Raw genomic sequence first — 24,492 nt, 5'->3', positions numbered from 1 at the left:
TAACGAGCATTCATCTAGCGCGTTCATTTCTACCGGGCAATGAGGATTTCCCGGGAATTAATGAAAGCGGCCTTTCTTTGAAGTCCCACCCACTTCCCTGAAATTTGTGGAGTCAATATGAAAGTGATATTATGATGAGGGGGAGCAGGGTTAAAGGGAAGTGGGAATTCGGCGTACAGTTGATGCCTGGAGGAACAGACCGAATAAAATTTTCATAACCCTACCAGTCACGCCACCTGTATATTATATACATGAAATGTCACTAATCATACAAGTTGTATTTCAGGTTATTCTGGTAATAGAAGAGGCTTTCAAAAAGACCAAAGAAGAGGGTTTAAAAATGACAAAAACTGAATAACGTTAAAACGTGAATACGTGATGAGGTAAAAGCACATCCTCTACGGAAAGAAGAAAGCACAATCATGATAATAACAAATAATGACATCATCTCTGACAGCAATTTATTACACAAATGGGATGATTATGAAGGAATGCCGAAAAGCCCGAATTCAAAAATCCTTTCTATCTGTAATTGTGTTAATATGAGCAGTGAGCATTACCACTTAAATCATGGATGCGGCCCTTAATCCCTGCAGAGAAGACGCCGAAGGAACGCTATCAAAGGATCCCCTTCCATGGACGAAGGAGGGGGAGGGGCGATGGGTAGGAAGCTAAGGAGGAGAAGGATTACTTCTCCTGAGATGAAGATTCTCTCCCTTGTTACATGACAGTTCGAAATTGCATTTACAAAGGCATTTTGGAATGGCTTCTTGAAGAGAGAAGGGTTGCGATTCCAAGTGGTACTTTTGCCCGCGTGGCTCCCTCTTACATATCCACTTTTTTTTGATTCTCTCTCTCTCTCTCTCTCTCTCTCTCTCTGGGCATGATTCATCTCTATGCAATTACGAGAAATAACCCGTCGTTGATTTTCTGGGGCGGACGGAGCACAAGTTGTTGCAATTACTTGATTAACGCCGCTGTTCCTTATGGCCGAGTCTCGCATGAATTCGTCCCTTCCATTGCTTTTCAGTCCTTCCCGGCCTCGGCCGTTTAACCTCGCCCGCGAGGGCTCCGAAACCTCCTCTCATAATTTGTTTAAAAGGAGACGTTATGTTGGCAAAGACCTCTTCATTATATTATATCGTCTTCTAGCCTCATATAGAGAAAAGGCCGCGCGCTTTCTCCCCTTCCCCTCTTTCCTACGAAGAAAAAAGGAACGCGATGCTAAGAAACTCTACTACTAAAGTTTCGAAACAAGTGACCAATCAGCGAGCTAACCCTTTGTGCCTGGTTGATGTAATTTGATCCTGTGTGTATACACGCTGATTGCATTAAGCTAAGTGGCAAGCTCACAGTTAATTCTCCAAGAACCTGAGCGTTTCGCTCACTTCCACATGGCGTCGCTCACACAAGGTTGGAAAAGCCGTGCGCTGGGAATCCGCCCGGAATGAAAGGTTCTGGAAGCCAAACTCGTTCTCCAAATCGTTTAACCGTTTCTTGATCAACTGGCAGCCATTGTGTATTGAACTACTCGATACCGCTGCATAGTTGTATGATGAAACTGCTCGCTGGATATCTGATTTCTCTAATTGAATTCCTTTATTTCGCTCTCCGTCTCTCCTACGGCCCGGACTCCTCCCCTCCCCCCGCCACCCCATTTCCTCCACCTCCACCACCACCACCACCACCAAACGTTTGTGTCCTGTTGATTGGCCCAGTGTAATTAAAACTTGCCCGTGCATCAGAATGGAAAGGGGCTCGAATATATTTGAAACCATCCAAAGGGTTTTGGAAATTCGTGCACCTCGCTCTCCGTCTCCCCAAAGCTATGATATTCCCGTAATAAGTCACTAGGTTCATGTATATTTTTCCGGTCTGGGAATAAATCCCCAAGTTGCGACCAGAAACAGTGTTTTGACGTCTGCTTCACGTCATTGAGACCCGGGCGACTTGCGTCTGCACACACTTCAAACGTCTTCACAATGATATGCTTTTTTTATATACGAATTTATTCTGAACTGGGATTACGCTGACAAAGACAATTTCTTGATCACTTTCTTTGCTTCGTTTGGTTGTAACATGTACTTAAATAATGCATTTTCATATTCACCCTTTTGTTTCTTACAAACTATTGTTAATTAATGAGTTAACAATTTAGAGAAAGAGTATTAGAGTACGGGTGGATTTCATGGATTTTTTTAAGCACTCATAAAACATAAGAATCTTTAACATAAACATATTAAATCGCATCACCTTTCGTGTAGCCGGCGTCAATGTCGATCACTGTTGCGAGAACACTTATATGAGTAAATGGATTTAATAATCAATGAATCGATCTAACTGTCAATCATGGACAATCCTGCTCTTAAAACTTAGCGTTCAGAATTAAATAAAAATAAAAGAAAAAAAATGATATATGACTACAGTAATTCCTCAAGCTACATTACTTTTCGACTGATTTTTCTTTGTAGTTACAGTATTTCGTATAATACTATATACATATATACATATATATATATATATATATATATGCGTGTGTGTATGTGTGGCCGTGCGCATGCGCGTGTGCACGTTTTCTCCTTTCATATTTCAGTCTTATATCATGCTGCTATAACAGTTCTTTCCTAATAAATTCACTTGTGTGTGCATGCGTGTTTTCCCACGCTTACATAAGAAATTGACAGAGACGGAAAGCTAAATTTTTCAAGCTCATTCAAATCGATGTCCACACCGTACAGTTTTACTATAAGTGAAGAATTCGAGCAATATCCTCTAATGACAAAAATTGGATTATTTGGTGTAAATGTCACTAAACACTGTAGACGACCGATAGGAACCACAAATACAACTATGACATTTAGGCATTCATGCTGGAATTAGTGAATATTTCAGAGAAGAAAGCTGACATTACTTTCTTTATGAAAACTCGTTAGAATAAGCGAACATCAGGGGAGAGAGAGAGAGACGTGCTATCATTGCTGTTCATAAAATTTTTTTTATTTCACAAAAATGTTCCAAGATGAAATATCAGATATTCAAAATGAAAATAAGTATGATTACTGCATGATGCATATTTCTCCACTTATACCGTAATAAAGCCTATACTATTAATTACGATATAAGGTGTATATAAATACTGATAAAATTCAAATGTTTTAGATTTTCTTCAGTTTAACTAATTCATTCTAGCATTTATCAGGGAAGAGCTGACAGCGTTACACCTTCCACAGGGGACTGAACCTTAGAAAATATGGCTTCTCTCAAGTATAGTAACCCAACCATTAGTAATAACAATTCTTCATTGCGACATGTTATTTATGCAGTTTCATTGCGCAGGCTTTAAAATGTACGCTTTATCCTTGTTCATTTTTCAAACAAGTCATCTTAACAAGTATCATAATTATTATTAATATTCCGGAATCAGACCTCTCTGCCAAACAAACTTCATGAGATAGAATAGCCGTCTGGATGCCGCCGAGTTTATATTGCAGTGTCTGTCTCTAGAATGAGTCTTTGTAGCAGCAGGTAAATTATGTAACAACTGCCCAACGTTCATTTATTCCCTGACGTTTCGTTAGTACTATCTACTATCTACTTAAATACGAATGAAGCCAGGAGTTGTTATTGTTGTTTTAGATTAAACTCCCAGTATGCCGGCACAAGCCCTTGCGTCATGCGCAGCCAGTGACAGAAAATATTATCTAGAAGGAGGCAAAAAGTTGGTTATTATACTGAAAAGGGAGAAAAGGATGGGCAGGTTTACAAAGCGCTTTAAACATTGCTATGACCATAAGTAGGAAGAAGTTTGACAGCAGAAAGTCCTGGTTTAGTTGTAGAGAACCAAGAGGTAAAAATTGCAGATCGAGAGATAGAATTAAAATCTAAGGAGGACAGACCACGGATTTCATTTACTCGGGGGAACAACAAAGAATATGTGCGACAGACGGGACTAGATTTATTCAAAATGAACAAAAACTTCTGTAGGATCGGAATGCTGGATGAGGTGGGTTTGGATGCACTCCACCACTGTTTGATTTGTAGACAGGCTTTCCTGTTCCTTTCTTGAAAAGACATATGAGGTCCTCAATTGTAACTGTTGCTGCCTGTGTGGCACTTTCTCGGCCAACACTGGCTGAATGGTTGTGTTGGACCTGCACACTTCATTTCCTCCACCCTACCAGGTCTGGCACTTCAGCATTTGTTCCAAGTGTGATGGTGAAGGGAACAGTTGGGGCTCTTGCGTTTTACTGCCTCTCACGTCTTGTAGGCATCGAGGCATTGCTTCGTTAGGTGTGGTTTGCTCTACATTCCTCAGCTCTTCTGCTGTCTTCAGCAGCAAAATTAGATCTAGGGGTAGGGGAGTAGGGTACTTAAAAATAACTGCTTTCCTACCCAGCTTAAATGGATCTAGCAGCTGGAAATCAGTGTGCTCTCGGAGAAATTCAGCAGTATCTGGCGTTTTCAGGATCACAATTATGTTACAATTCAGGTTTGGTTTGAATTGAATTTTCATCCCCGAATTGTTGGCTTGCAATTCTGCCATCACTGCATAAGTAGTCACCTCTCCTTCACCAGTCACTTGATATTTTGGAAGGTATGGCGAGAGATTGGACACAGGGGAAGGGTTTGGGAGGAGGGCTTCCTCATTCTTGTTCAGCATCCTTCCCCTTGACCTCCTTTGGCTTTCTGACTGGCGTCCAGCCATCGGTGACTGCTCCGCCTCGCCAGCAGGAGGGCGTCATGGCACAGGATCTTCCACTGATGATTTCTAGAGAGTGGATGTTTCTGCCTGGGGCATGATAACTTCCTCATGGCCGTTTGGTTTAAAACTAAGGAGTCAGCTCCTAAACAGGCATTTCTATTGGTGAAACTTTGACTTAAAACAGGATAAGGGGCAGAAAAGTCTGTGCGGTCTTCTGTCACTTGTACCCAAAAAGTCATACACAACAATAATCCCCCTGGCTTGGAGGAGATGTTATACTAGCTGGCAGGCTCACAGTAATTTTAAGCAATTTTTTATTGGCTGTCAAAACTCGGGGGGAGCTCCTCCATCAGCTGGGAGGGAAATGATTCATCCAGGTCAGGTAAATCTGGCTGACTGACACAGGCCTGATTGACTGGCACCATATCCCAGGAGATCTGATTGTATGGCATGCTGCCTGAAGTAGTGGACAGCTGAAGAGTTACCCCAGAAGCGAGTCTTGCTGTTCTCCTGATGGTGGTTGCGAGAAGGGTCTTCTGGTTCAATTTAGCGATGGTTTCCATTGGAGGATGGCCTCCTTATATCAGAGGGGTCAATGGTCGTTGCACTGCCCATGATTTTTGTGCTCCTTATGAGCTGCTGGCCTTGGGGAGCACTGCCGTGTTCCCTAATGTAGCGATGGTAGACTGCCCCTTTACGTATGTGAATGGCGATCCTCTTGAAGAGGCAAGTTATATCATGCAAATGGATGGATGGTAACATCCATTCTCAGGACATGATATTTGGTAAACCACTCCTCTCCTCTTGATGGGATTATTACTAGCAACAGGGCTGTGCCTTATGAGGTATTGGGCAGTCTTCCAATCCTTGTAGTATATAATAATAAGGTGGACTTTTTTTGTCAGAATTGGTGGGTTTCACATGGGCACTGATGACGTTCTTCAGGGCTGCCTCACAGACAAAAATGTAAACCATAAGCTCTACTACAAGGGTCGGAAGACTCTTCAGTACCTCACTTTGAACAGCTCTGCCACTAGTGATGATACCATGAAGAGGAGAGGAGTGGTTTAGCAAATATTGTACCCTGAGTATGGATGCTGCCATTCATACATTGGTACAATTACGACTTGCCTCTCCAAAAGGATCTCAGTTCACCTACATGAGAGGGTGGTCTACCAGCACTACATGAGGGAACATGGCAGTGGTCCCCAACTCCAGCAGATTGTAAGGAGCACAAAAATCCTGGGCACCAACAACCATTGACCCCTCTGATATACGGAGGCCTCGCCATCCTCCAATGAAATCATCACTGAAAGTGACCTAGGAGAACCTTCTCCGCCCTACCAACACCAGGTGAAAGGCAGGGCGCAACACCTGGGATAACCCTTCAGCTGCCCGCTACTTCAGACAGCACGCCCTACAATCAAATCCCAGGACCTGGCGCCAGCCAATCAACACCTTTGTAGGTCATTTAGACTCCCCCAGATGAGTCATTCCGCTTCCAGCCAATAACAGGAGTTCCCCCGCTCCCCCAAGCTTCCAACTGGTTTTAACAGCCAATCAAAAATCACCTGAAATTTCTGCAAGCCCGCTTGCAGGTATAAATACAGCGTAACTGTACTCTTGGTTTCATTTGCATTTTAAGTAAATGGAAATAAGTACTACTGAAACATCAAGGAATAAGTGAACTTTCAACAGCTGTTATATAATTTACCTGCTGCTGCAAAGAAACTCATTCGAGAGATTGAGAAACTGCAATACAAACTCAACAGCATCCAGACGGCCATTCGGTTTAATGAAGTGTATTATTATTATTATTTTCAACATGGTTCCGTATCACCAACATATTTACTACTGAAGACGCAAAGTTTCATAAAATTCACTTTCTTGACTTTATTATTATTATTATTATTATTATTATTATTATTATTATTATTAAAAGTGCAACTGCACCCAACAGAAACTGTATGTTACAAAGATTCTTGTTAGCGGCAAACTAATGTTTGAGCGTTATATATAATGAATCCTTGTCTTATTCACATAAATAATACTGACGAAAGCTGTGCTATCTGTAAGTAGCCATAATGAATTTTGCTGGGTCTTGATATCACATTAGAGAAGTCAGAATTACTGTTTGAATACCTAAACCAATAAGTGTGCAATATATCATAAACAAGAGCCAAGGATAATTGGGTATTAGCACTAACCTTAACAAGTACAAGTTACTGGAATTATTCTGTAATTGTTTTCAGTCAGCAAAGGGATCCGAATTTTCAGGTAAAGATTACTTTTACAATCCTGCTGAAGAAGAAGAAGAAATTACCCTGATAATCTATTGTGAGGTTAATCCTAAATACCTACAAATCGGTATAGGACAACTGCCCCTTGACAACTGCCCCCAAAGGACAATTGCTCCCAGTATAAGAGCTCCCCTTTAGAGAAAAATAAGAAAAAAACAGCGATGGGGAGATTAATACTACTAAAACTAATAGAACTAATGTTATATTTGTTATCCTTCAAGAAGAATAATTCAATCAAACATGAATGTTAAAACTTATCCTTGTAGTGTCTCAAATGCTTCAATCACTTTATCTGGCGGACAAATGCCAAAACTGGAATCATACGAATTTGCAGGGCAAAATTAGCGTTAGATTTGTATTTACTTTGGGGACTCTCTATTGCACCTTACGTTATATGCTTTGTGGTAATTGGTAGAAACATCCCTTGATTGTTAAGTTGGGGAAGACTTCTTCAAAAGCACTCCTAGCAGCTTGTTCGTAGTCTACAAGGAAGGTCTTTGGATAGAGCATAGTATTGATCGAGGAATAACTCTTTTTGAAGAAAAACAACGAATAGTGTACAGTTGGTAAAGCAGCTCGGGTACTACTTAAAAGTCCCATCACTAAACCAATTATCTGAATTCTTCAGTAGGCGTATGTTTGTAGATGTGGAAAACACAAGAATACACAGCTCACCCGGTCCACTATCATAAAGCAGAAAATTTTCACCATCAGCTGCCATCTTGTGCTCGGATGGAATGACCACGTCAGTTAGGCTTGACGGAATGGGACGAGGGAAGAGCATAGACAACTTGTTTGCAGCGCCTTTTGCACGTCGAATATGTCCTACAGGTGGTAGATCAGTTGAAGCGCCATTTGATATTGACCGAATTACTCGGGTAAAGATTTGCTGTGCGGTCTCTTGGGTGCTCATGGCTTTCCTCTTTATTTCCTACTGTACAGACAAGACTTCTTGGCGGCATGTCTGCAGCATGGGTGTGATCATTTACATGGCCAATTATTTCATTTCAACAACCTTTAACTTTGGCTTTACAGTTGCTATGACGGCGTTTCTCGCATTCATAAGAAATAACATTATTTGCCAATTCTTTCTGCCTCACATAGATGTAACCATCATGAATAAGCTTCATTTTACCAAGTTCACTTTGGACGAACTCCATGATGGGTGATATTTGAGAGGTGAAGATGTAGATACACGGATCAATTCGACTAAATTGGATTGTTGCTACTTACTATCTTAATTTTTTTATAAACATTTGTTCAACCAGACAGTAATTATGTAATTAGTAATAATTTCCTCAAGGCTGTTTACTTGTAGAGGAAAGTGGCTGTAACTATTTACTAAATGACCGAATTCAGACTAGTCGATGGTTTGTATTTATCTTTACATTTTGTCTATAACACGACAGTTAGTGATTATGTAATTAGTAACAATTTTTTTTCGAGAATTGTTTATTTAGGGATGGAACTGCCTGTAACTAAGTTCTAAATGATTGGTAACTAATATAAGCGCAATTGTCTGGGGACAATGTTCGGGGGGGGGGGGGGGGGAGACGGCAAGTTGTCCCGGGGCAGTTGCCCTACAACCCGACAAATGGTAACAAGTGGAGTTAATAATACTCCATTCACTTCGTATTCACGTATGGGCAATTTACTCTGTGGGAGCTTGGAAAACACACATTGTTTGCTAGCTACATACGAATATTCTAACGTAGTGAATAGCAGTAACAACAATAATAAGAGAAATAATAGTAATCGACAAAGACTAAAGAGATGGTTAAAAGTTAAGTATATCTTAGTTTTACCAGACCACTGAGCTGATTAACAGCTCTCCTAGGGCTGGCCCGAAGGATTAGATATTTTTACGTGGCTAGGAACCAATTGGTTACCTAGCAACGGGACCTACAGCTTATTGTGGGATCCGAACCACACTATATCGAGAAATGAACTTCTATCACCAGAAATAAATTTCTCTTATTCCGCGTTGACCGAGCCGGGTAAAGAGATGGTGAAACAGCAGGTATTCGAGGGCAACAAATCAGAAGACTTCATTTCCATAGTTGCCACAGAGGCACCACAAAATTTATGATTCACAATGCAGACAATTGAATGATCAGCTTTCCGTAGATGAAGAGTAATTAAAAAAAACTAATTTGGCGATGTTCAGACGATATTATATTTGATGTCGGTACATTTAAATATGGAAATTTTCGTGTACCTGACATCAATATGAGCAACCTGGCCAGAATTTCTTCTCTATTTAATTTCTTGTCGTATGAATATTGAAACAAACTGAATATGGCAAAAAGGCTTCGACAGCCCAGATACCGTGTTAGAACAGGTAACACGCCACATGCTTTGCTTATTTATCGGAATAACATGTAACTATAGAGACTGGGAAGACGCTGGGAAAATTATACCTTACTGTGAATATACAAGGCACTTATCAGATATTGCTAATAAATACATTAAATTGACCTTCCAGTCAGTTCCAGCTTGAAAAAAAAGAGGGACTTTACTTTGAAAGGAGTGGCTAGGAAGCGAGGAAAAGTGCAAGGCAGACGCATTTGCTATTTTTTATTCCCTTAAAAGCGTTCACTACGTGTACATTATCATTATTACAATAATGTGTGCAGTGCGTGACAGACTTTCAATAATCTCACATTCAAAAGATACAAACTAAACAAATATGCAAATTCAGCCACATTAGTTATAAATGTTCTCTACATAAAATAAAAGTCCTTTAGGCCGGCCACTTACGTCAGATGGGATCTGTAATGCCCGATCGAAATGGGCGGGGTTTAAGCAAGTTTGAATGTGAGTGGGGTGTTTTTTAGTCAAGTCAGACCTGATCAAGCCCGGCAGTCAATCCGGATCGACAAACCTGACAGTTGAGGTTTGAATGAGCAACTCACGGTCCGACACGGCAGTCAAATAGGTGTTTTTCAGATTAAGTCGTTCAGAACCGATAGTTTGACCGTGAGTGGTGTCTTCGCAAGGCTTGATGAACTAGGAGCAGCAGGTTCATTTACCAAGAAACGGCGCAGAAGAGGATATCGTTCAACATGTCAGACTTTCGGTAGATAAAGAGTTCTGGACGGGGTTCTTCGAGATTTATAAGTCGTAGCAATGTCTGTGGAATATAAAAAGTAAAGAATATTCTGAAAAACACAAAAGAAATGCTGCTTATCAATCGATATTTGAGAAACTAAAGAAAAAGTGTCCTAATGCAACGAGAGATGGTGAACAATAAGATAAATAATAAATATAAGACTTTCATATCGGAAAGAAATAAGGAAAGTGGAGGCATATAAGAAATCAGGAAGTGGTGCATAAGACGTTTCGTCCTTTAGACATGATATATATACATATTTTTCTAATTTCTTTACATACTGAATTTTGTAAAATTTTATGTAATTGCAATTGACCTTATGAGTGTAAACAAAATGAAATCATATTAAACTTTCATTCACCACTGTGATGTTGGAGACTGAAGGACGTAGCGTTTCTAGATCCTGGAGTAACGACAAGGTTTCAAAGTACCAAATTACGTAATATATATATATATATATTATATATATATATATATATATATATATATATATATATATATATATATATATATATATATATATATATATATCTGTGTGTGTGTGTGTTTAATAGTAATGTATTTTATACAATACCTCAAGTAATCTCTCAAAACAAAACAAAAAATTGGTGCCTTGCTCAGGACGTTTAATCAGTTATATTCCAAAGTAAAAGGAAAATAAGAAAATAAACTGGGGATATTTTTAACGAAATAAGAATTATGCTAAAGAGTTCATAAATGATATATGATTTAAAGGAGAACTGGAGGCAATACAATAGTAAAATCATAATGGGAGGTAATGAAACCTCTCTCAACCAGCTATAATTTTCATGTAAGTACTTGGTGCTGATTGAGAAACACTGTAGCGTAATGACTGGTTACACAAAGATTTATTACCTTTTCACTTTTAAAATTTCCTACACTAATTTTATACACAACAAACTGTTTGGTATAGTTGTAGAAGAGTCAATTATTTTGAGTTTCTAAAAGCTAGTGTATTTTTTTTATCAAAGATACAAATATGTATATATACATGAGTTCTATTTATCTTTATATTATGTAGTCTTTACACAGTGTTGTCCAAATAGCTTAACATGTCTCCAACATGACTCTTCCAAGAGCTTTGGGCGATATGGCCACACTCAATTTTACATCTGATAAGAACAGTTAGTGGATTTCGTCCCGGGACACGTGGCGGGCCTCGCCCGCCCATCCTGGGACACGTGGCGGGCACCCCCCACCACCTGTCCCGGTACACGTGGTGGGCACCCCCCCCCCCCCCCCGTCCCCGGATGCGTGGCGAGCCCTGCCTGCCCGTCCCGGGACATGTGGCTTGCCCTGCCCACCCATCCCAGGACATGTTGTGGGCCCGGCCCGCCCTTCCCAGGACACGTGGCGGGCCTCGCCCGCCAGTCCCGGGACACGTGGCAAGCCTCGCCCGCCCATCCTGGGACACATGGCGGGCCTCGCCCGCCTGTCCCGGGACACCTGGCGGGCCTCGCCAGCCCTTCCCAGGACACGTAGCAAGCAACGCCCGCCCGTCCCAAAACATGTGGCGGGCCTCCCCACCCGTCCCGGGACAAGTGGCGTGCCTCATCTGCCTGTCATGGGACACGTGGTGGGCCTCGCCCGCCCATCCCAGGACACGTTGCGGGCCTCGCCCACCCGTCCCGGGACACGTGGCGGGCACGCCCCCCGCCTGTCCCAGGACGCGTGGCGAGCCCTGCCCGCCTGTCCTGGGACGCATGGCGAGCCCCACCCGCCCGTTTCGGGATGCGTGGCAGGCCCTGCCGGCCCGTTTTGGGACACGTGGCGAGCCCCGCCGCCCGTCCCGGGACTTGTGGTGAGCCCCGCCCACCTGTCACGGGACGCGTGGCGGACCCCGCCCACCTGTCCCGGGACACGTGGCGGGCCCCGCCCACCCGTCCCGGTACACGTGGTGGGCCTTGCCCGGCCTTGCCCGGCCGTCCCGGGACGCGTGTCAGGCCCCGCCCACCTGTCCTGGTGCGCGTGGCGGGCAACCCCCCCCTGTCCCGGTACACGTGGAGCGGCACCCCCGCCCGTCCCCGATGCATGGCGCACCCCGCCCACCCGTAACGGGATACATGGCGGACACCCCCTGCCTGTTAAGGGACGCGTCGTGAGCCCCACCCGCCAGTCCTGAGATGCGTGGCGAGCCCACGCCCATCCCGGGACATGTGGGAGGGCCCCGCCCACCCGTCCCGGTACACTGGTGGGCCTTGCCCGGCCTTGCCCGGCCGTCCCGGGACGCGTGTCAGGCCCCGCCCACCTGTCCTGGTGCGCGTGGCGGGCACCCCCCCCCTGTCCCGGTACACGTGGCGGGCACCCCCGCCCGTCCCCGATGCATGGCGCACCCCGCCCACCCGTAACGGGATACATGGCCGACACCCCCTTGCTGTTTAAGGGGACGCGTCGTGAGCCCCACCCGCCAGTCCTGAGATGGGCGTGGGCGTAGCCCCGCCCAGCCATCCCGGGACAGAATGTGGCGTGCCCCGCCCACCCGTCCTAGGACATGTTGTGGGCCCCGCCCGCCCTTCCAAGGACACGTGGCAGGCCTCGCCCGCCCGTTCCAGGACACGTGGCAAGCCTCGCCCGCCCATCCTGGGACACATGGCTGGCTTCGCCCGCCTGTCCTGGGACACCTGGTGGGCCTCGCCCGCCCATCCTGGGACACATGGCTGGCTTCGCCCGCCTGTCCTGGGACACCTGGTGGGCCTCGCCCGCCTTTCCCAGGACACGTGGCAGGCAATGCCTACCATCCCGGGACATGTGGCGGGCCTCCCCGCCTGTCCTGGGACAAGTGGCGGGCCTCATCTGCCTGTCATAGGACATGTGGTGGGCCTTGCCCGGCTGTCCAGGGACACGTCTTGGGCCTTGCCCGCCCATCCCAGGACATGTGGCGGGCCTCGCCCACCCGTCCCGGGACACGTGGCGGGCACCCCCCCCGCCTGTCCCGGGACGCATGGCAGGCCCTGCCAGCCCGTCCCCGGACGCATGACGGACCCCTCCCACCCGTCCCAGGACATGTGGTGGGTCCCGCCTACCTATCGCGGGACGCGTGGCGAGCCCCGCCCGCCTGTCCCGGGATGCGTGGCGGGCCTCACCCACCCGTCCCGGGACACATGGCAGGCACCCACCTCCCGCCTGTCCCGGGACGCGTGGCAGGCCCTGCCAGCCCATCCCCGGACGTGTGGCGGGCCCCGCCCACCCGTCCCAGGATACTTGGTGAGTCCCGCCCACCTGTCACGGGACGCGTGGGGAGCCCTGCCTGCCCGTCCTGGGCAGCATGGCGAGCCCCACCCACCCGTTTCGGGATGGCGTGGCTTGCCCGCCTGCCCCGTCCCTTGGACACGGTGGCGGCCTTGGCCCACGCGTCCTGGACGCTGGCGGGCCCCACCCCCCCATCCTGGAACGTGTCGCGAGCCCCGCCTGCCAGTCCCGGACGTGTGGCCAGCCCCTGCCCTCCGTCCCTGGGACGCATGCGGACCTCGCCCGCCTGTCCCGTCCTAACAACACCTATTGCTTGAGTCGAACCAGAACTATGCCCCTGACCTTCTAATTCTCCTGGGGCTTCTCTGAATCCTTTCAGTTCTCCTGAGGCTTCTCTGAATCCTTTCAGTTCTCCTGGGGCTTCTTTGAATTCTTTCAGTTCTCCTGGCACTCTCTGAATCCTATGCTTCTTCTCCTGGCACTCCACCAATCCTGTCATGTTCCTCACGCTTTCTTCAATCCTCCCATCTTCCTTTCCCTTTCAGGAATCTATAAAACTCTTAAGAAAACATTTTAGCATATTTATTTCCCTGCAACTTCAACTTCCTTCAAGGATCAGCAAAGCAAACATATTACAAATAAACATTAAACTTTCCATACAACAAACATTGTCCTCAAATTTTTCACATCTCATCCGTCCTTGTGAGGCCAGCGCCATTCCTTGAAGATCGCGCCATTCCTTAGAGGTCGCACCATTCCTTGAAGGCCAACAGCTGCTACTTCAGTTTCCTTTTGTCTTTCTCCAGGCGTCTGTTTTACCCCTGCAGGTTCTTTAGGTTGTAAACCAATTTCTCCTTCGCTCCTTGCAGCTGTCCAACCTCATCTTCCAGCTTTTCGTTCCATTCGCCCTGGACACTGGTCTTCCTCGCCAGCCACGATTTCCTTTCTCTGGAAGGCATGTCAGCTCCTTCCTCTTGAGTTTCGCAGCCTCAACTCCACACTGAAGTCCACACTTTTCCTTCCAGAGGTCTTCCACTTCCTTCTGCAGGCGCTCGAACCTGACCTCGACGTCTTTCCTGCCGGATTCGCGCTTTTCGGTCGCTTCCTTTTGTTCCTGGATGAGCCTCGCCATCCGCACCGTTTCTTCGCTTTTTAACTGCGAGTCTTTCTCCTTCTGTCGTACGAGTTCCTCTTGCCTCTCAACCTGGCTGTTTGCCTCTGCCAACCGCACTGTTAGTTCCCTTATCCTCTCAGATGGGGCATAGTTTCTCTCCCCAATTTCCTTTGTCTTTTCCATCAGCTGCTGATTTTCATCTGTGATCTTGAGGATCTTCTTCCAGCTGCCGATTTTCCCTCTTTTCTTGGTCGTTCTCCCTCTTCAGGAACAACGTGTCAGCTTCGAGCAAGTAGGCCCTTTCTTGCCAGGCCTGCTGTTGCAACACCTGAATGATCTGGATCACACGAGTGTGTTCTTCCCTTCCGCCCACCTTCTGAATTTCTTCATTGTTGTCGAGCCTCTGTTGAAGCTGAAGAATTATACTGTCCATGTTCACCTGCTGCTCTCTCTGGCACCGGATGGTGTCTCGCCAAGCCGCAATTCTCTCCTTCAGTTCCTTCTCCTTGGGCTGTTCAACTCCATCAACAGCAGTCAAGAAGAACCTCACCAGTGAATAGGCAGCCACAATAAACAAGATGACTATTCCTGCGTTAGACTTCTCTCCGTATTTCGAACAATATCTGGACATACACCCAGTTCGCATACTCTCCTCTCATTCACTCTCGAGTTTCCGTTGATTTTCTATATTCCACGAGAGATATTTCGATTTATCAAAATATACCAGGATATATTCTGAACATTTTTTAAACTCTGCCTTGTCTCTTGGTGTTATAAATTGCTGAAATTTTTCTCTCACTCTCAGGGATTTTTTGCAGTACGTATCTTCTTTGTTGAACTTTCTCTCTCTCTCTCTCTCTCTGTCTCTCTCTCTCTCTCTCCTCTCTCTCTCTCTGTCTCTCTCTCTCTCTCTCTCTCTCCATGCGGGATATTTTGTTAATCTTATCTGTTAAAATAAATTTGGGGATTTTCCTTTATTTACCTTTTTGTCTATAAGAAAAACAATACTACCTACAGGCGGGCAATTGCAACTTAGGGGAAAAATAACCATTTTTCTAAGGCAAGTTTCATTTTTGTTGAATTTTACAGGATAACTAATTAAAAGATACAATTCTAAACGAATTAGCCGAAATAACAAGAGAAATAACCTATATATATATATATATATATATACATACATATATATATATATATATATATATATATATATATATATATATCGTATATATGTATATATATATATATATATATATATATATATATATATATATATATATTAATTATTACTCAACCATAAAAATTTTCAAAAACTAGGTAATTTTTAAGATTTTAAATGTATATCATATGGATACAAAGAAAAGATGAACTGAAATTTAATTATATTACATTTTGTCCTACATAAAAGTGAAAAAATATATAAAGGAGTACAATTTTATTAGAACATAATTCGCGTTCGTAAACTGAAATGCAATATGAAAACAAAGTAGAAAACACTAACATCCCTATCACTATTTAAGGCGAAAATGACACTAGCCATGAATTAGCGCGACTCGACGCGACGCGTTTGGTGTGAACGCAACCTTAGTAAGACGTTGTGTATATGTTTAATATAATATGCAGGCAGCTTTCTGAACGTCGAAAATATGCAATTCACAATTTTGAATGAATGCGGTTCAGCGACCATTAATCACCTGGAATCTAAATTCAGTCCCAATTCAGTAACAGAACAAAAGTAAACACACCTTTGATTAACCACAAAGTCATTTTCCAGGGAATCCATGTTATGTGACTGGAAATTCTTTGTACAATTCTGTGACGGACGGTCAATTTGAATCACAGTAGTTTTAAAGAATGTTGTGTTCCAATAAAATATGCAGCACTCCTACTGTAATGTGTAACCACACTCTATCATCAAATTGTTTTAAAACTGAAAATTTCATAGAGATGATGAAAATCGGAATTCCATTTTAAAGTGTTCAGTCATTGACTAATTAATTATGTAGTGTACTACCGGGTGTTTCGAAATTAGAGGGCCCCCCCTCCCACTCCACAGAACAAATGGAAAGTTATGAAGTTTTCTGCTGTAGGCTATCTCCAAGTACATTATCTTAAGTTTCTATTAAGTCATTTTTCATTTTACATTTCTTGTATTTTCAGACTCAGTGACAGAGTTAGATACAGCCATGGCTAACGACTCGGAGGAAATCAGATGGATTGACCGAATCCGGGCTATACCCTTCAGAGAGGCCAGGGATGCTGGCGTATCCTTCATTTCACGTTCCTGAATAACTAAATACATTAAAAGAGATGAATCTTTGTTAAAAGAAACTGGAACAAAAATCCATATGACTGTCATCGCGAAAAGAGTGAGAATCTTGGAAGGCCTGAAGTCCTTTCTCAGGATTCAAAATACATCATAGCTGAGGCAGTGGGTAGACCAAGAAAGTCCTTATGTAAATTGGAGCTTGAACTAGAAAAAAAGGGGAAAGAAGAGAAGTCATAGTGCTGTATATCATGAGTTGAAAAAATCTGGTATCAAGCCATTTCATGTTATCAGCAAGCCCAACATCACTCAACAACAAAGAGAAGACTGTGCATGGTTTTGTGGTTCATTTCTTAAAGATTGGGATGAAGCTGACTTTCTCCAAGTTGCCGCATCAGATGAATTCTTCATTTACATAGTCAGGAAGCCAAATCATAAAAATGACATCATTTGGGCTGCAAAGTTGGATGATATCAGCGATGACGTGCGCTATCGCCAAGTTGTGAAATTTCCTGAATACTTCAGAGAAACTGTGCTTACTGGTGGAGTATTTCCTTTCCTCAAAGATTCTGAAAATGTGTTATCTGTTGAAGAAATTACATTTTTGCATTATAAGGCACCATGTTTCTAGGCTCTTCAGACACAGGAGCTGCTTCAAAACAGTGGTATTGATTTCTTCTCGTCAAGTGAATTTCCAGGTAGCTCCCCTGACCTTAATTAATGTGTGTGAAAACATTGGTAGTATCTTGAAGGATCGTGTTGAAGCATCCACAGTGAACTATGATGGTATACCAAGCCTCGACAACCAGCAAAGAGGTGACTGAAGTGCTCAGGGAAATGGAGTTTGAGTCTCAGTTTTTTTGTGATTTGCTGAAATCATACCCCTCAAGAATACAGGCTGTAGTACAGGCAAGAGGAAGGCCACACAAAATATCAAATATACTCAAAGAGAAACTTAAATAAATACCTGTTCTGAATTACAATTGTTTTTGTCCCAACCAATTTTAGTTTATGCTGTAGAGGGGGAGAGGGGGCTTTAATTTCGAAACATCCTGTATATATGTTCATACAACCGAGTAACATACCTATCATATTGGATAGCATTTCTATCGCTATAGAATGCATCCACCTACAATTCCAGTACCTGTTATTTAGTATAACACTGAACCGTCTTCTCTAGCAGAGAGAGAGAAACGACAGTTACATTTGCTTTGAACTTGAGAGCACTTTTTTTTTTAACCTGGTGCAGTAGTTTTCATCAATTGAGACAATAATCCATATTGAAGATATTTAATTATCTCATTAATTTTGTCTTGAGACTACTAAACTAAACAAAAACAAGAAAATGCTGGCACATTTCATAATCATACAAACTTGCATTGTTAAGAATGCAGAAGTCTGTAGAAATAGTTATGTAGGGAATATATTAGCTAGGAAAATCTACTAGCAGAGTTATGGTAGATGAAGGCAAAGGAGAGGTAGAGAGAGAGGTAAAAACTGAACGCAAAATAGGATGTTTGAAAAGTGAGACCCATAAAACCAGCGCCTTCGACACAACAAAATGGGATGAGGCAAGTTGTAAGTGTTGAACCTTGACCCATCAAGTGGGTGGTTACGATGGATCACGGCACCCACTAGGATTTGCCCATGGGTGGGACCGGAAACAGTAGGCGTTCAAGTTCAACCAATTAAGAAGAAATAGGGTGTTCTCCAGTTGAAAAGGAGTCTGATTAATCCTTATTTTCGATTACTTACTGAAAACAAACTAATGATGACATATGACATGGAAAAAGTTTTAATCTGTCTTGGGTCCTGAATCAAAAATTGGTGCAAATACAATAGAAGCTCACTTTCTCACTGCATAAAGAAAACATAATTTCAGGTCTATTTTAAATGTATTATGATGTAAACAGATATTACTATAGTAAGTTCACATCACCGGTGCATCTGATGTCTAGGCCAGTCCCTTACGACGCTCCTGATTGGCTGTTGATAAGCCAATCACGGAACTGGAAACTCTCAGTCTCTGTCAAGAGTTCACATAGGCAGGATGTATGTTCCACCTTTCATGAGGGATACGTCTTTCAAAAGCATCCCTCAGGAGAAGTGGAACATACATCCTGCCTATGTGAACGCTCCAGCCCGGTCATTGGCTTATCAACAGCCAATCAGGAGCGTCATAAGGGACTGGCCTAGACATCAAATGCACGGCTGATGTGAATCTACTATAGATTGAAAAATGTGCACTGCTAATTTTACTTCAACATAAATGTCATAGATGACATAATGGATTGGCGATCTGGGAAGATAGAATACTTAGTCCGCACAATTATGGTTGCCACTTGATCTTTACAAGTTTTGCAGAGATGCAGCTATATATAATATTAGAAGTTTCATTGTCTACGAAACGTGAGCTCCAAAGATATATTTTTGAAACTCTGGACATTACCTTTGTACATAGCAAACTCATTAAAAGCGAGAATTCTGGCACTGAAAATCCTTCGTTGAAAACACTGAGTATCGCACTTGTTTAGCCTACTACCTATGCCCATAGGAGATTGTGGAGGTAATTGATCACTTGTTTACTGCACCTATTCGTAGGATACGATGATCATGAACTGCGCACATTAAAGGGAATTTTGGAAAAAACGAAATTTTTTATATCAAATTTCGTTATACTTAAGGTACATTACTTTATATATATATGTATATATATATATATATATATATATATATATATATAAAATATATATATATATATATATATGTGTGTGTGTGTGTGGTGATACATATTCAACATTATATATAGCACACGCATATATATAGTCTATATATATATATATATATGTATAGTGTATCTATACAACATATAATACATGTATAGCTATAATCTACACTCATGTACATATAATATACATCTATATAAACATATATTTATTTTTGTATTATGTTTATACTATATGTATATGTATATGGTATATGGTAATATATACATTATATATACATATACATCTGTACTAATTAATATACTTATATACAAATACATCTACACACACACACACACAACACACACACATATATATATATATTATATAGTATATATATATATATATAATATATATATGTATAGTATATATACATACATATATATATATATTCATACATACATATATATACATTCATATATATATATATATATATATAATATATATATATATATATATATATATCTATATATACATATTTATATACATTAACATTATATTTACATATATTTATACAAATGCACTTTATATATATACATACATACATATACATATACCTATATACGATATATATTACATATATATATATATATATATATATATATATGAGAAGTATTATTTTTTCCAGATATATTTACAGATAATTTTGTAATAAGCTTACCAGCATTTATGTATCAGTATATAACTCATTAAATCATATAGAAAATAATTTTATGATGTATTAACAGATTTATGTACATTAATCCTATCACCGTCATATTCTGATAAGAGTCTTATCTTTTATAATATTGTATTTGAATGAGAAATTGTTTAAAAGTAGAAAAATATTGCAATTTGTATATGATAAATTTATATGAATGCGCCATGAAGAAATTGCTGCAGAAAATGCAGATGTGGAATCCGCATCCGCATACAAACTTGGATAGCTGCCCCGTAGACTTTTTATTCCGCATAGCAGACGAAAGTTCCGCACTTCGGCAACACTGGTTCAAACCGGGCAGTAACGTGAGTTAGCAGTCATTTTTTGGAGTCTCCCCCCCACTCAGTTCTCACCGTGCGACCAGATCGACTGTGAGTGGCCTGCCTTAGTCAAGGCAGATCTGATCAAGCCCGGCAGTCAATCCGGATAGACAAACCTGACAGTTGAGGTTTGAATGAGCAACTCACGGTCCGACACGACAGTCAAATAGGGGTTTTTCAGATTAAGTCGTTCAGAACCGATAGTTTGACCGTGAGTGGTGTCTTCGACAAGGCTTGATGAACTAGGAGCAGCAGGTTCATTTACCAAGAAACGGCGCAGAAGAGGATATCGTTCAACATGTCAGACTTTCGATAGATAGAGAGTTCTGGACGGGGTTCTTCGAGATTTATAAGTCGTAGCAATGTCTGTGGAATATAAAAAGTAAAGAATATTCTGACAAACACACAAGAAATGCAGCTTATCAATCGAAATTTGAGGAACTAAAGAAAGTATCCTGATGCAACGAAAGAAATGGTGAATAAGAAGATAAATAATCAATATAAGACCTTCATATCGGAAAGAATTTAGGAAGGTAGAGGCATCTAAGAAATTAGGAAGTGGTGCATAAGACATTTCGTCCCTTAGACAAATTTGTCTAATTTCTTTACATACTGAATTTTGTAAAATTTTATATAATTGCAATTTACCTTATGAGTGTAAACAAAATTAAATTACATAAAACTTTAATTCACCACAGTGATGTTGGAGACTGAAGGACGTAGCGTTTCTAGATCATGGAGTAACGGCAAGGTTCAAAGTACCAATATATATATATATATATATATATATATTATATATATATATATATTATATATATATATATATATATGTGTGTGTGTGTGTGTGTGTGTGTGTGTGTGTGTGTGTGTGTGTGTGTGCGTGTATGTGTGTTTAATAGTAATGTATATTATACAATACGTAAAGAAATCTCTCAAAACAAAACATAAAAATTGTGCCTTGTTCAGGACGTTTAATGTTATGTTCCAAAGTAAAATAAAAATAAGAAAATAAAATTAGGATATTTCTTAACGACATTGCTAAAAAGCTCCTAAATGGTACTTGGTGCTGATTGCGAAGTAGTGTATCGAAATGACTGGTTACGCAAAGATTTATTACCTTTTCACTTTTATAATTTCCTACACTAATCTTATACACTACAAACTCGTTGGTATATACTATGTAGAAGAGTCAATTATTTTGAGTTTCTAAAAGCTAATTTATTTTTTTTATCAAAGATACAAATATATATACATGAGTTTTATTTATATTTATTATGTAGTCTTTACAGAGTGTTGTCCAAATAGCTTAACATGTCTCCAGCATTTTATATCTAGATAAGAACAGTCAGTTGCTAAGCAGCGTAATGTGGCACTGGGCCTTTCATAGGGAGTTGTGGATTTCGTCATGCATGTGTCCTTTTGCACGACCATTATAATCTTCCTGCAAAATTGAATGTTGCCTCGTCCTCCCTGTATTTCCTTTAAAAGCCATAAATGTGAGTTTTTCTCTCTTCAACAACCAATCATTGACCCAAAATTCATTTTCGTGGTTTTTTTTATTGTTATACTGGCTGCAACGGCACAGTCTGAGCAGATATGTTCCATTATCAGATATTCCCTCCTCCACGTCCGAACTGTGTGGCTGCCAACTTAAGACTGACTACTTTGTTCAGACCGGGCAGCCAGTAACGTGGGTTAGCAGTCATTTGTTTGGAGTCTCCTCCCACTCAGTTCTCATCGTACGACCAGATCGACTGTGAGTGGCCTGCCTTAGTAAAAACTCCAGTTATTGTTACCACTTCGACGAAACCGCAAGAATCTACACTTATGCATTGTTTAACGCACCATTTTGAAGTGACACATTATTATCCATTCATTTATTATCTATTTATTCACTTCATCATTTACGTGTGTGTGTGTGTGTGTGTGTGTGTGTGTGTGTGTGTGTGTGTGCCTGAGCAACTGAAGGTCCACACTAACAAACTGTCACCTGACAACAAAATTTGTCCTGGTGAAGCACAATTAAAATATACTGCAATATTGCTACATCATTTGCTGTTAAAACCCAATGTACAACATTATATCTACTTTGAAGGCAAAAACTACTGGCAACCGATAAACTTTCACTGGCATAATTATGCATGTCATTGTCTTTTTGGCGTCGTTTTTATAAAGATAATAGAAACTCAAGAGGTTCAAAACATCGCACGACGATAAGCTCACGAAAAATACTTTGACACTTATGGGCTTCAATGAACGTGTAAAACTTGCAGACATTTTGGTAAAAGCATGTGACAGCACAAATGCGCAATATAAACATTAAGTGGATAAAGTGATTAAATATGGACACAGTATTTCAGATGTGAGCCAATGCTCCTCTTTGTGTTACTAACATTTTCCCACTTAAGTAAGCAGAAAGAAAATTCTATAATATACTAGTGTATATATATATATATATATATATATATATATATATATATTATATATAATATATATATCTTACACCCTTTTATCAAAACTACACAAATTGGAAACCCTTACGTGTTGTCAATGGTGCCTTCTGTCTGCAAACATGTCATTAGGCTATTAAGATCACGTAAATACAAAAATATATATTTATTACCCAAAGCAGATGAATATAAAATAGAACAAAATGATTAATAAGTGATAGTGATAAAAACCCAAGTCTGCCCACAAAGAAAACTAGTAAGTTATCATTCTACCTTCCTGGCTAAGAATTCACTCCTAGACCCAGAATGTCAATTCTTTCATTGTATTAGTCAGGAAAGAGAATCCCGTCTCTAATATCATGGAATAGAACCCATCTGTAATAAAGACGCATAAGATAATATTGGATAAAAAGATACACTTCAAACATCACTCTTTTCAAAATTAATCTTAAGTAAAAGAATGTATTTCACACTTCTCTCTCTTTTCAAAGGCAACGCCTTTCTAAGTCCTACAAAATATGTGCCATACCTTAAAGATGGGGTTTTTCTCCCGAACCGACCTCTTTCTTCTCACAAAAGGAATGTGCCTCTCGCAAGTGCCTTGGTCGATTAGACCTGTAATATCCGTACAAACGAATGTACATACTTGACACACCCCAAACTGCCTTGACGACAGGACGAGCAGCCTCCAGATTAAAATGTTTACGTATCAGATTCCTTCAAAATATATATATATATATATATATATATATATATATATATATATGAGAGAGAGAGAGAGAGAGAGAGAGAGAGAGAGAGAGACGAGAGAGAGAGAGAGAGAGATAGGTGTCTTTGTTTCTGCAGATAAATACAGGGTATGGCCACTTTTACGCCACACAAAGCAGTGAGGATACTGTTCTTTTTCAGACATCCTACACGAGTGAAGAGGCTCATCTGCCATTAAGGTGATATTACCTTCCCAAAGGAGTCTACAACCCTTCATGAGTAACTCCTCTGCCATGGAGTACATTACAACGGTACTGAACCCCAAACCAATGGCACTTCCTACAGTAAACAAGACTAGTCATACCTTTCACTACCAAAGCAGGAGCTGCCCACAGCAAGTCAACTGGCTTGACGCTGTGGTTGCCGTTGGTCTCAGAAGATAAGTTCATCACCCATTTATGTGGGATTTATTTCCCACAGAGAGCCACGACCCTCTACTATGTTACTCTTCCCCCTTCAGTTGAAGAAAATTTGTAAAGGGAAGATGCGTAACAAAGAACAAGTGAAAGGATGGATCAGAGTGTTCTGAGATGGTTTTGTCATGTGGAAAGAATGAATTATGATAGGTTGCTGAAAAGTGTAAAATTCGAATGTATTGGAGAAGAATATGAAGTCCTAAAAACTTACAGGCAGATGGAATGATTGAAGTACTAAAAAGGGGAATCCTTAACAACCGAAAGGGAGAGAGTGTTTGCGAGATAGAGGTGAGAAGAACAGCTGCTTAATGCTCGGGGAAGTCTATCCACGACTAAAAAGTGTCAGTGTGAATGTGGCGGTGATCAGTGACA

At 41.5% G+C, this 24,492-nt stretch overlaps 2 protein-coding genes across 2 annotated transcripts; both read left to right on the top strand.

The window, feature by feature from the left end:
* Positions 1 to 11,549: 11,549 nt before the first annotated feature.
* LOC135212531 (foot protein 1 variant 2-like) lies at positions 11,550 to 12,257 on the top strand. The gene has a single exon (XM_064246093.1). The coding sequence runs from the start codon at positions 11,550 to 11,552 to the stop codon at positions 12,255 to 12,257; it is 708 nt and encodes a 235-aa protein (XP_064102163.1).
* Positions 12,258 to 12,553: 296 nt separating this feature from the next.
* On the top strand, positions 12,554 to 13,641 carry LOC135212473 (basic salivary proline-rich protein 3-like). Its single transcript, XM_064245972.1, has 2 exons — positions 12,554 to 12,759; positions 12,942 to 13,641. Exons 1-2 carry the CDS (start codon positions 12,554 to 12,556, stop codon positions 13,639 to 13,641), a joined length of 906 nt encoding a protein of 301 aa, XP_064102042.1.
* The last annotated feature ends 10,851 nt before the right edge of the window (positions 13,642 to 24,492 follow it).

This window comes from Macrobrachium nipponense, chromosome 11 (genome assembly GCF_015104395.2).
Source record: "Macrobrachium nipponense isolate FS-2020 chromosome 11, ASM1510439v2, whole genome shotgun sequence".
Classification (NCBI taxonomy): Eukaryota; Metazoa; Arthropoda; class Malacostraca; order Decapoda; family Palaemonidae; genus Macrobrachium; species Macrobrachium nipponense.
Note: the sequence above shows the minus strand (reverse complement) of the source record. Positions and strands in the feature narration are given on the sequence as shown.

Bases quoted from the DNA above. Each gene is read 5' to 3' on its own strand.
- LOC135212473 (XM_064245972.1), top strand. From the start codon at position 12,554: ATGGGCGTGGGCGTAGCCCCGCCCAGCCATCCCGGGACAGAATGTGGC. The intron at 12,760-12,941 runs GTGGGCCTCGCC...TGCCTGTCATAG, and splicing joins CGCCTGTCCTGGGACACCTG to GACATGTGGTGGGCCTTGCC.
- LOC135212531 (XM_064246093.1), top strand. From the start codon at position 11,550: ATGGCGGGCCTCGCCCGCCTGTCCCGGGACACCTGGCGGGCCTCGCCA.